General features: G+C 39.5%; 1 protein-coding gene across 1 annotated transcript in view; it reads right to left on the reverse strand.

Annotated features, from left to right (window-relative positions):
- Window positions 1-13,448, reverse strand: part of LOC139751921 (uncharacterized) — a 217,934-nt gene that overhangs the window by 56,119 nt on the left and 148,367 nt on the right. Inside the window, 4 exon segments of the mRNA XM_071667621.1 lie at window positions 2,437-2,575; window positions 4,952-5,142; window positions 6,525-6,648; window positions 10,507-10,908. Of these exon segments, the coding sequence (XP_071523722.1) occupies window positions 2,437-2,575; window positions 4,952-5,142; window positions 6,525-6,648; window positions 10,507-10,908 (856 nt within the window).

Raw genomic sequence — 13,448 nt, forward strand, 5'->3', positions numbered from 1 at the left:
TGTATCTCTCACTGCTTCCCCAGGCTTATTTGCTCATAAGGGGACCTTTTGCATTTCTTTCTCTTTTCTTTAGTGTGTGCTCGCTACTTCCCACGTAAGTAAGGTAGAACCAGGAATAAATACTGAGCCCATGAGAAAAAAATCTTTGCCTGATTCCTTCCTAATTCCTTCTTTTGGAAAGTTATACATAAAAAATAAGATTTCCAGTCCCCCTACCCACTACCTTTTGCCCCTCTTACTTGCATTGTACAACATACAGGAGATACATGAGCAGTATTCTTTCTCCCTCATTCCCAGTCTCCTTCAGCCTTATTTCTGTGAGTCAAACAAATATAAAAGAAAGTCTTAACAAAAATTTCAACAACACAGTCTGGAAAGGGACAATAACAAGATCTTAGGAAAATGATAATACAAAAAGGGGAAGATTTCTAGCCCCTGCCCCATTCCCATATCTGAAGGTCACCTACATTGCAGATGAGATATATGGATTTTTTTTTTTTTTACTTCCCAATCCCCTAGGATGGAGAAAATTTGTGATTTAAGTACAAGAATCATATGAATTGCACGATGAAGAGGAAATTTGTGTCTGTGGATTTAGTCCTAGCAATCCTGGTGTATATTAAGCAGAAAGCTTAATATACACCTGGGCCACGGAGAGGAACTTAATTAATCATGCTCTTAGACCCCTTCAACTGGGCTTCCACCGTGGTCAAGATCAGTCATGTTCACTGGTGGGACCATGGGTCAAGAAGAGTGGTGAAATTGTGTATTTGTCTTGGCAAGATGAATGCAGGGCAGCTCGAAATAAAATGTTTGGTATCTTCAATGTGGATGTTGGATCTCAGGCAAAAGGGGTTCTGTGACAGTTGAATTAATGACTATATGTTGAAGAGATTGATAGTGTCCAGAGTGCATAAAAGAAAATGTGACTCAGAATTTAATGGGTAGTGTAGGTTCTGATGAGTTTGTTAAAGCCAATAAGACTTTTTAATGCAATGTGTGCTTTGCTTTGTGCTTTAAGTGTGTGTGTGTGTGTGTTTGTGTGTGTGTGCAGGCAGCTGTGGTGCAAAGCTTGAGTGAACTCACCATTTCTGTGTGAAGTTCGGTAGATGGTTATGAAGTGGCATGAATGGAAAGGGGTTAGTGCCACTGCACAGAATTAGTTGTAAAACATTATATGGTGAAACTGAACTGGAAGTATTTCTATTTCATGTTTCATCATCTCATGGGATACGAGAGAAAAAATACTACCCATGTCTCTCCTGCCTATTGCAGAAGGGAATTAACAGGGGTGGGAGTCATAGGCTGAAAATCCACTGAAAATCCTCCCCATCTGTGTTATTACTTACCCAAAGAAGGAGCAGAGGAGGGAGCCAGGTGAGAATTTTTCCTCTAAGGCCCAGTTCTCTGTTCCTGAAGCTACCTTGCTATCCCAGGAAGTAATGGAAAAGCTGGCTAAAGACGTTGAATATTTGTAGCAGTTATGTAGCCAGTGATTGTTCTGATTTATGTGGCTTGTAGTTTTATCTTTGCTTCTGAAAGAGTAGGTGATCTGGTAGTTGGGGCATAGATAAGAATGAAGTAGATTAACTGTTTGTAAAGCATACTGTGGGAATCATCCTTCTGTCCAAAACAGGTGCAGGTAACTGTTTAGAGAGCATCTAGTTTCTTTATGGCCTTTGAGTTGATGTTTGTGGTGTGAGAACTGAATGTTATGTGTGTGTTCTATGTGACACCTAGTGTGGTTGATGTTTTGTTGAGTGAGAGTGACTGATCAACCACGGAAATGTGGTGGTGCACATTGCCTGTCAGAGGGTAAAAGGGTGAAAGAGGATTAAAGCAGGGATGCAAACATTCTGTTTTGAGCATACAGTTCTAATTGCATGATGTAGTGCTGCATGTTTAATGCTGCTTTTGCAGTGTTGGGGTGATGAGATGCAACTCGAGTCATTTGCATACATGAGGAGATTTATACTTTTTATCTTTTTTTTTTTTTTTGTGTGTGTGTATTGAGGAAAATCAAATAAAAAATGACTGAAGAGGTTTGGAAAGGGAACAACTCCCTGAGGAACTCCATTGTAGTGTGAGAGTTTTGGATGAGCTTTGGAAGTGTGGTCCTTCTGGTACACCTTTGAACTGGTATTCATTTTCATTTGCTGAACAATCCCACAGGGGTGAGAGTAGCTAAGTTGGCTGAGAGCCAACTATTCTGTCCTTGACTCGCATATGGGCCAGTGTGGTTCATGATTTAAAACGCTAATCACTACGCAGTTGAGATTAATAAGTCTGTCTTTAGATTAACCATTTGTATGTGTTCATACATAAACACATAATGGAGCATTGCTTTTTGTAGGTATACTTTATAACTGTAACTTCTGAATAATCAATTATAATCTTACATAAAATGAAGCTGTAAAATTTTGGTGTAATACCCACGGTCAGGATGATGATGGAGAATGGTGTCTTGGTTTGTACCACTGAGACCGAGAGGAATGGTACATTACACACCAACAAGCTCATCACTCCCACAAATACTGCCAGCACAGTTGATGGTACTAGGCAAGATACAAGGTAGCTGTTGATAAAAGGAACATGAATATGGGTTCAATTATGGGGCACGGTAAGTAGAATTAAAAAATACAAAATGTTTGTCAGCCACTGGAAGAAAATACAACACCAGTTCAATCATTCTCTCATTCATAAAGGGTATACTCAGAGTTTTATCAGAAACAGCCATTTGTACAGTATATTATGTATACTTGTTCCATTTCATTATTGTGTTGCTTGAAATTTCTTGTCCTGATTAATCAAAACTATAAACACTTTTCAGGTATTCAGAATCACTTGACAGTCTCCCAAACTGTGTCAAAAGGTGACTAAAGGGAGGAAGAGGGGAGCTGGAAATCCTCCCCTCCAGTTTTTACTTTTCCAAAAGAAGGCACAGAGAAGGGGGCCAAGTGAGGATTTTCCCTCTTAGGCTCAGTCCTCTGTTCTTAACACTACCTCAGTAACGCAAGAAATAGCAAATAAGTACGACAAAAATGTGTAATAATAATAATGATGATTTCAAACTATTCGCCATTTCCCGCGTTAGCGAGGTAGCGTTAAGAACAGAGGACTGGGCCTTTTTTGGAATATCCTCACCTGGCCCCCTCTGTTCCTTCTTTTGGGAAAAAAAAATAATGATAATAATAATAATAATAATAATAATAATCTATATGGTGTGGGAGGCAAGTTGTTAGAAACGGTGAAAAGTTTTTATTGAGGATGTAAGGCATGTGTACGTGTAGGAAGAGAGGAAACAAGTCAATTATAATAACAAGAAACCCTGGTGGAGACTATAATCACAAAGCATACATTCATACTAACAACAAGATTTCTTTGATAATTACAAAAGGAAGTAACAGTTTATTGTGACTACTTATCATTACATTTTTACATAAATTATTTGATCTATATGATATTGTCATTACTGATAATGGTTCTATACCTTCAACTATGAGTATGAAGTCTGTTGGGGATGAGAGAGCTTGGGAAGTGAGTCAGTTGTTGTTCGCTGATGATACAGCGCTGGTGGCTGATTCATGTGAGAAACTGCAGAAGCTGGTGACTGAGTTTGGTAAAGTGTGTGGAAGAAGAAAGTTAAGAGTAAATGTGAATAAGAGCAAGGTTATTAGGTACAGTAGGGTTGAGGGTCAAGTCAACTGGGAGGTGAGTTTGAATGGAGAAAAACTGGAGGAAGTGAAGTGTTTTAGATATCTGGGAGTGGATCTGGCAGCGGATGGAACCATGGAAGCGGAAGTGGATCATAGGGTGGGGGAGGGGGCGAAAATTCTGGGGGCCTTGAAGAATGTGTGGAAGTCGAGAACATTATCTCGGAAAGCAAAAATGGGTATGTTTGAAGGAATAGTGGTTCCAACAATGTTGTATGGTTGCGAGGCATGGGCTAAGGATAGAGTTGTGCGCAGGAGGATGGATGTGCTGGAAATGAGATGTTTGAGGACAATGTGTGGTGTGAGGTGGTTTGATCGAGTGAGTAACATAAGGGTAAGAGAGATGTGTGGAAATAAAAAGAGCGTGGTTGAGAGAGCAGAAGAGGGTGTTTTGAAGTGGTTTGGGCACATGGAGAGAATGAGTGAGGAAAGATTGACCAAGAGGATATATGTGTCGGAGGTGGAGGGAACGAGGAGAAGAGGGAGACCAAATTGGAGGTGGAAAGATGGAGTGAAAAAGATTTTGTGTGATCGGGGCCTGAACATGCAGGAGGGTGAAAGGAGGGCAAGGAATAGAGTGAATTGGAGCGATGTGGTATACCGGGGTTGACGTGCTGTCAGTGGATTAAATCAAGGCATGTGAAGCGTCTGGGGTAAACCATGGAAAGCTGTGTAGGTATGTATATTTGCGTGTGTGGACGTATGTATATACATGTGTAGGGGGGGGTTGGGCCATTTCTTTCGTCTGTTTCCTTGCGCTACCTCGCAAACGCGGGAGACAGCGACAAAGTATGATAAAAAAAAAATAACCTTCAACTATTATAAATATGATACAAACTTCATTAAATTAAAACAGATGAGTTTTTCTTCTCTGTTCTTTAATGTTTCAGTAGACAAAGTTTTGTCCAGATTTTTTTCTTCAAGCCTTTCTTACTGAACTCATATCATGTGCTATGTTCTCTGTCATAATGACAAGTCTTTTTTTACCACATATTTTATCATACTAATTTCTTCATTCAACCTGTTTATCTATCTTCAATCCCATTCACATCAGGTAAAAAGTGTATAAAACATCAGAAAACATTTAATTACACCAGCATCATTATTGCATTCCATGGTTAATTTCAATCATGCAAGATTCTGGAATGAATACCTTTCTATAAAATGGTAAACAATACTTTTGATAAAGAAATACATGAGGTGCATTGTAAATTCTATAAATAATTAACACCACTCACCAAAATGAGATAATGCTGAGCCCATAGCAGAAGAGAAACATGAAGAGGACCCCATAGCTGACCTTTGGCTGGAGACCCCCAAGTGTTACAATAAGTTCCACTAACAGTAGTATGATTAGGACATGGAACAGGGAGTAGCATAACCATACTAGATGATCCAGCCAGAGCTGCAAACCCATCACTTCTTGGAGCTTTCGAGAAGTATAGAAAGTACTGTTACAGCCACATATGAGATGAAGCAATGACCAATCAAGCATACAAATTCACTTCTTGGACAAATTCTAAGCATTAATGTCTGCATTCATTTTCATTGAACTTCCCTTTTCTCATTCTAATTATCACAAATTTCCTCAAGCCATTTCTCAAGATCACCTTTCAATAATCTCCAAGCATGAGAGAAAGAAATTAAGCATCAGATCTCTCACTACCTTTTAGCAGAAAGTCTATATAATTACCATTTTTCTACCGACCAACCAAGTATAATATCTGTTATATTTTCATCTCACCTTTGATAAAGTAGCTATACTATAATTTGATTAAACATCTTGTCTTAGAATTTTAATGAAATATCCTCAACAAAAAGATTAACTATTCTACTGCTTGATGAACCTGGGCTTTCTTAGGCTAATTTGTCATTAAACATCCTTTATTCATAAACCTTATGGCAAGGTTTGCTGGAAGTTAGGCAGCCCACAATACTATACGTTAGAGAGACATGGGTCTTTAAAAGTACAATGACAAATTGGGTTTAAGCACATGAGATAGATTTTCTGATATGACAAGAGTTTAGAGTGAGGAATGGGGAAATCTGAAGAGAAAGCATCCAAAATAAAGTGGCAGACTAAAAAAAACTTGTTAAAAGAAAAATCAAAAGGCTATTAGGGCTAATGCAAGTTTTAATAAAAACAAAGGTTATAAGTAATACAAAAGGATAGACAAAATGACTGTGTAGGTGAAAGGGAATGTACTGGTGGATAAAACAGTAAAAAAAGTGGAAGGATTATGGTGTCTTGAGGAAGTTCTGCATGGGCAGTCCACCTTTGCTCCTTACAAATCTTTTGGAAATATTGTTTTTGTAGTACCCCAGAACCACTTTTATGTTGCTCCTGTGGCTTCAAGACTGCATTCCAATTAGGTGTGCTCCTATGGATCAAGAAAGTCCTCAACAGAAGTACACTCCTTTCCAACAACTGATATGATTTTTTTCCCTTTCATCCTTACACTGAAGTCTCCAGTCACAGACAAAAGCCCACATCAAGGCTGTGCCTTAATTTAAATATTGAAAGGACTTTGAATGGGAGGAAGAAAAAAGAATGGAAAGCATTTATGAATTTTGAAGGAAGTGAAAAAAAGGTTTCTTGCAAGTGACTTCATGCGTGTGGTGAATCATTAGCAGGTGGAGTCTGGTGATAAGTTTTTTTTTCTTTCTCATACTATTCTCAATTCACCAATAACTGAAAATGCAAGTGAGACTATGAACAAAAAATGTTCCTTTTCAATTGTGAAAAAAGTGCATGGATCAGTAGTCATAGAAGCCTCTCCAGTGTTGTGTTCATAAAGTCACAAGTATTACCTGCCTGTTCCTAGACTCTTGTTCCTGAACCAACTGGCAGATGAGGAACACAATGAAGATGGTGAAGGTCATGAATGAGAATATTAAACTCAATACAGGAGATTCATTTAACATCCCCATGAAACTGTAAAGAAAAAATAAATAAAATGTAATTTCATCATAATTGCTCAAATTCTATATTGCACATATAAATTGGGAGGGCATTGATTGAGAGGGTGAAGGCATATACAGAGCATCAGATTGGGGAAGAGCAGTGTGGTTTCAGAAGTGGTAGAGGATGTGTGGATCAGGTGTTTGCTTTGAAGAATGTATGTGAGAAATACTTAGAAAAGCAAATGGATTTGTATGTAGCATTTATGGATCTGGAGAAGGCATATGATAGAGTTGATAGAGATGCTCTGTGGAAGGTATTAAGAATATATGGTGTGGGAGGCAAGTTGTTAGAAGCAGTGAAAAGTTTTTAGCGAGGATGTAAGGCATGTGTACGTGTAGGAAGAGAGGAAAGTGATTGGTTCTCAGTGAATATAGGTTTGCGGCAGGGGTGTGTGATGTCTCCATGGTTGTTTAATTTGTTTATGGATGGGGTTGTTGGGGAGGTGAATGCAAGAGTTTTGTAAAGAGGGGCAAGTATGAAGTCTGTTGGGGATGAGAGCTTGGGAAGTGAGTCAGTTGTTGTTCGCTGATGATACAGCGCTGGTGGCTGATTCATGTGAGAAACTGCAGAAGCTGGTGACTGAGTTTGGTAAAGTGTGTGAAAGAAGAAAGTTAAGAGTAAATGTGAATATGAGCAAGGTAATTAGGTACAGTAGGGTTGAGGGTCAAGTCAATTGGGAGGTAAGTTTGAATGGAGAAAAACTGGAGGAAGTAAAGTGTTTTAGATATCTGGGAGTGGATCTGGCAGCGGATGGAACCATGGAAGCGGAAGTGGATCATAGGGTGGGGGAGGGGGCGAAAATCCTGGGAGCCTTGAAGAATGTGTGCAAGTCGAGAACATTATCTCGGAAAGCAAAAATGGCTATGTTTGAAGGAATAGTGGTTCCAACAATGTTGTATGGTTGCGAGGCGTGGGCTATGGATAGAGTTGTGCACAGGAGGATGAATGTGCTGGAAATGAGATGTTTGAGGACAATATGTGGTGTGAGGTGGTTTGATCGAGTAAGTAACATAAGGGTAAGAGAGATGTGTGGAAATAAAAAGAGCGTGGTTGAGAGAGCAGGAGAGGGTGTTTTGAAATGGTTTGGGCACATGGAGAGAATGAGTGAGGAAAGATTGACCAAGAGGATATATGTGTCGGAGGTGGAGGGAACGAGGAGAAGTGGGAGACCAAATTGGAGGTGGAAAGATGGAGTGAAAAAGATTTTGTGTGATCGGGGCCTGAACATGCAGGAGGGTGAAAGTAGGGCAAGGAATAGAGTGAATTGGATCGATGTGGTATACCGGGGTTGATGTGCTGTCAGTGGATTGAATCAGGGCATGTGAAGCGTCTGGGGTAAACCATGGAAAGCTGTGTAGGTATGTATATTTGCGTGTGTGGACGTATGTATATACATGTGTATGGGGGTGGGTTGGGCCATTTCTTTCGTCTGTTTCCTAGCGCTACCTCGCAAACGCGGGAGACAGCGACAAAGCAAAAAAAAAAAAGAAAGAAAAAAATAAACCATATAAATTCCTTATCAAAATCATTTCATTGCTTGGAAGAACAAACTAATGCACCAAAGGTTCATATGATAAAGAATTCGAACAGGCTTTACTTTTATGTGGTGAAAACTGTAAAAAACTTAAAAAAAATTGGAACAAATATTTTCATTAAAATTTTTTGAAGAGCTGAGCAAGAAAAACTATGCAAATAACAGGATATTCATGTATGAGAAAAGTCTGATAAAAGCAAGCCAACTCTAGCACACAATAAAGAAAATTCACACCCCATATCACCTTGGCCTCTAAACATGAAGTACTTCAAACCAAAACCAAACAACATAAAATCATATACAAGAAACATTTCTCAAGAATCAACAAGAAACCAACCACACCTCAGACATAAACAATCATGAAAAACGTACACTGAATGCACCCTGACACAAGTGTTGACTGACCCTTCTATACTACTAAAAATCCCAACACAGTAATAAAAACAAACTTTGAAACTCCCCTGGAACAAACCCTGACAACAGAGCAAACTTCATCAATACATACTTTGGCTCAGTCACAACCCAAGCACTGACAGGCATCTTCAACCACTCCTGTAATTATATAAAACATAAGCATCTGGGAACTTGCTAAATCAGTTACATACCCTAATGCCCTCCAAATGAACCCATCTTCCCCCTTCTGCTTATTGCCCTATGTGACTGCTATCATCAATGTCCATACACTCAAAAAATTATGCACAATAAAGTTAAGCAAAATACCCCATCCACAAAACATGACTATAGACCCAATCACTCCACAACTACAGTGTACACAAACATCAAACAAAAAACTCCTAGAGGGTTTCTGCAAACCACAAATCCCCCTCCCAAACAATACTTGTGGCAAAAAATACCAAAAAAGCATTTGAAACCATGCCCCTGAAGTACTGTCACAGAAAGAATACTTGATATCAACCTCCAAAAACATTACAAAAATAATGCCATAGCTCACTAAGCCATTCACTAGACATCACCTTCAAAATTCGAATACTCTAGAATAATGTCTCCAGGAGAGTGGTTCTTTCTCCAGTTATCTTCAATCTTCCAAAATGACTTCCCTCAGACAAGTTTGAAAACCCTTTCAAATATAGATGACCCTCACAACGATACCAAAACATCCAGACACTACTCAAGCAACAACAAACATGCAACACATCATCAAGCAATTAGAACACAACTCACACTGAAAACAAAATGTCTGCATCCCTGAAAAAATCTATCTTCATCCTCTTAACCCCTAAAAGCCATGAATCTATTACAGTTTCATAATCCCTAATGGTCAACCAATCTCACTAAGCAAAACTCCAACTATTGCAAACACCACTTTCACTCCCCACACCTTAAGCATAAGCACAAAGGCAACAAATGCCAATAATATACTAAAATCCCCAAGAACACTTACTGGCACCAGACCTGGAGAAGAAAACGAATCCCTTAGTATCCTCTATAAAAAAATCACCTGCTCCACCCTGAGCTATGCCTCACCTACCTCATCAACTACCCTGCCAAAAACAAATATAAAGCTGCAAACAATAAAAAACAGAGCCTCAAAACAAACACTGGCTACCTACCAACTACAAACACTTTACACTTTAATATGCCTGGCACTCAAGCTGGCACCCCTCCCACTGAAAACACTTCATAACCATACATCAACACCAAGAAGAAATAATTGGGTGTGAATGGATGGCAAACTATTCTAACAGATTCCCCTCTACCCAGGAACAGATTGAAGTTTCATGAGGCTCCTAATACTCCACAGAATCAAAGATATTCATAAAGAACATGATAAAAAAGGGGATGGCAAGGCCTCTGTATGGCCAGGGCCCAAAGCCCAGAGCCTAGGTCACCTATGAGTAATATTATTATGGGACTGCCCCTCCTCATGCAATCTGAAACTACATTTACCAGGAATGTATGAGTTACTGGTACACTTCCTGTCAGCATTCTGAACATCATCCATCTCCCCAATATTACAAACCCTGATCTAACATATCACAAGAACCCTCATGCCCACAATAAAGTATAGCAAATTTGAGATGGTAATGATAAGGGTGTACAATTGCCCAAACCAACTTAGCTCCCCAAAAATAGAGGAATGTTAAAGAGAGAAATAATGGTACAAATTAAAATAAAACAATGTTATATTTTCATAGTAAACTAAAACTGAATGTCATATCTTCTAAGTGTTTACACAGGTATTAATCTATGCAAACAGCATGTGGTGAAATGAGGTGGTAATCTAAAAAACTTTATAAATCATAAATTCTCAAAGTGATCATATATCAACTTACTCATCCTGTTCATAACATGGATAAGGCTGCTGCTTAGTATACACAGTTATGTTAAGAAGCATTTCCTCTTCTTCTCCTGTTAATGATGCTCCTGCTGCTGCTCGTTTTGTTCGTCTTGAATCAAACCAAGTATCTACAGCTCCTTGTAACAACCTGTCATTTAACAACAGTTCCCTATGATTCTTGAGCATCCAGTTCTCAGATCTGTATCTTGAATCTCTGTCATTTAGTAACCTGGAAGCTTGCTTGTGGTCCTTCAAGGCTGAGGCCTTTAGTTCAGGGTTGCTTTTCCTATACTGGAGCTTGAGAATGGCTCCGTCAATGGACTCTTGAAGCTGAAGGAAGCCCTGGTGATATTTCATGTGGAGAGCCATGTCTGCATATGGTCCAGGACGCCAGAACCTACAAGATATGATGAGAATCGAACTGAAAGACCTAGCTATATTGGAAGATCAAGCAGCTGAGCTGTTTTCAATATATTTGCTTGGACTAACTATTTACCTCTTATTTGTCTGTCACTCATAACTTCATATATCAAAAAAGATCCTTTCAATGAAACTGTGAATGCTGGCAGCATTAAAACATTGAAAAAACCTGCTTGATTTACAAAAAGTTAGAGATGGTGCCCCATAAGTGCAGAACCATGAGTGCAAAACTCTCCCAATACTATGATAATAGGTATTTGCATGTGAACAATACTTACCTCTCCTACTGTTGTCAATCATTTAAGGTAATTCATACACAAAAATGAAGTTCATAATTTTTGTTATCTATCCACATTTCCAAAGCTCAATCCCTTCAGGAACTCCCTCAAGGGGGATGGTGAAGGAAAAAAGAGCCTCCATAACTGGTGAACTCCAGCGCAGCTTTTTAACCTTTAGTGCCTCACCCTTAACAGGCCAGTGACATAGGGTAACCCTACTGAGGTGTTTTCAGAGGCTCCTACCGAATGTTCCGTCTGACTACTTCTACCTAATGTTCCAACCAACTACATCTACTTAATGCTTCTGTCTAATGTTCCTACCAACTACTCCTATCTAATGCTCCTTTCTAATGTTCCAACCTACTACTTCTAACCACTGCTTCTACCATTTTCCCAAAAGGCACGGCTAGTGCCCAGCACTTACTACAGGAAAATCTAGAGTGTGTTTGTGGACAGAATGCCAGCACCAAGAGAAAATCAAACCTCAAAACACCCTCTTCTGCTCTCTCAAAAACACTCTTTTTATTACCACAGCAAATGGATTTGTATGTAGCATTTATGGATCTGGAGAAGGCATATGATAGAGTTGATAGAGATGCTCTGTGGAAGGTATTAAGAATATATGGTGTGGGAGGCAAGTTGTTAGAAGCAGTGAAAAGTTTTTATCGAGGATGTAAGGCATGTGTACGTGTAGGAAGAGAGGAAAGTGATTGGTTCTCAGTGAATGTAGGTTTGCGACAGGGGTGTGTGATGTCTCCATGGTTGTTTAATTTGTTTATGGATGGGGTTGTTAGGGAGGTAAATGCAAGAGTCCTGGAAAGAGGGGCAAGTATGAAGTCTGTTGGGGATGAGAGAGCTTGGGAAGTGAGTCAGTTGTTGTTCGCTGATGATACAGCGCTGGTGGCTGATTCATGTGAGAAACTGCAGAAGCTGGTGACTGAGTTTGGTAAAGTGTGTGGAAGAAGAAAGTTAAGAGTAAATGTGAATAAGAGCAAGGTTATTAGGTACAGTAGGGTTGAGGGTCAAGTCAATTGGGAGGTGAGTTTGAATGGAGAAAAACTGGAGGAAGTGAAGTGTTTTAGATATCTGGGAGTGGATCTGTCAGCGGATGGAACCATGGAAGCGGAAGTGGATCATAGGGTGGGGGAGGGGGCGAAAATTTTGGGAGCCTTGAAAAATGTGTGGAAGTCGAGAACATTATCTCGGAAAGCAAAAATGGGTATGTTTGAAGGAATAGTGGTTCCAACAATGTTGTATGGTTGCGAGGCGTGGGCTATGGATAGAGTCGTGCGCAGGAGGATGGATGTGCTGGAAATGAGATGTTTGAGGACAATGTGTGGTGTGAGGTGGTTTGATCGAGTAAGTAACGTAAGGGTAAGAGAGATGTGTGGAAATAAAAAGAGCGTGGTTGAGAGAGCAGAAGAGGGTGTTTTGAAATGGTTTGGGCACATGGAGAGAATGAGTGAGGAAAGATTGACCAAGAGGATATATGTGTCGGAGGTGGAGGGAACGAGGAGAAGAGGGAGACCAAATTGATCTCTCTTACCCTATTATTACTTTCTTGATCAAACCATCTCATACCACATATTGTCCTCAAACATCTCATTTCCAGCACATCCACCCTCGTCCGCACAACTCTATCCATAGCCCACGCCTCGCAACCATACAACATTGTTGGAACCACTATTTCTTCAAACATAGCCATTTTTGCTTTCTGAGATAATGTTCTCGACTTCCACACATTCTTCAAGGCTCCCAGAATTTTCGACCTCCCCTACCCTATGATTTACTTCCGCTTCCATGGTTCCATCCGCTGCCAAATCCACTCCCAGATATCTAAAACATTTCATTTCCTCCAGTTTTTTACTATTTGTTGTATGAATATTATACAGCTGTCATTTATGAATATTTGCATGAATAACTAATGGAAATCCAAAAACATCAAGAATTGATAATTAATGAAAATATTCATGTGCTAGCAGTGACAGGCATCTCAACATACTTCCTGTAATAGTACGTTTATTGTAATATATAGTATTTGGTGTACAAAATATAGATCAGTCAATTATGTACAATCCATGTAAAAAGACAATGCAACACAAAAACAGCATCACAAACTAATAATTATCATAAACATCTCTGCCCACCATATGGCTGGCTGTGTATGCCTCACTCGCTTTGAGTATTTAGAAAAGCTCACCACCTTGTTTGCCAAAGTGTTAAACTGTCAAAAAACGAT

The sequence above is a fragment of the Panulirus ornatus genome, chromosome 12 (assembly GCF_036320965.1).
Source record: "Panulirus ornatus isolate Po-2019 chromosome 12, ASM3632096v1, whole genome shotgun sequence".
NCBI lineage: Eukaryota > Metazoa > Arthropoda > Malacostraca > Decapoda > Palinuridae > Panulirus > Panulirus ornatus.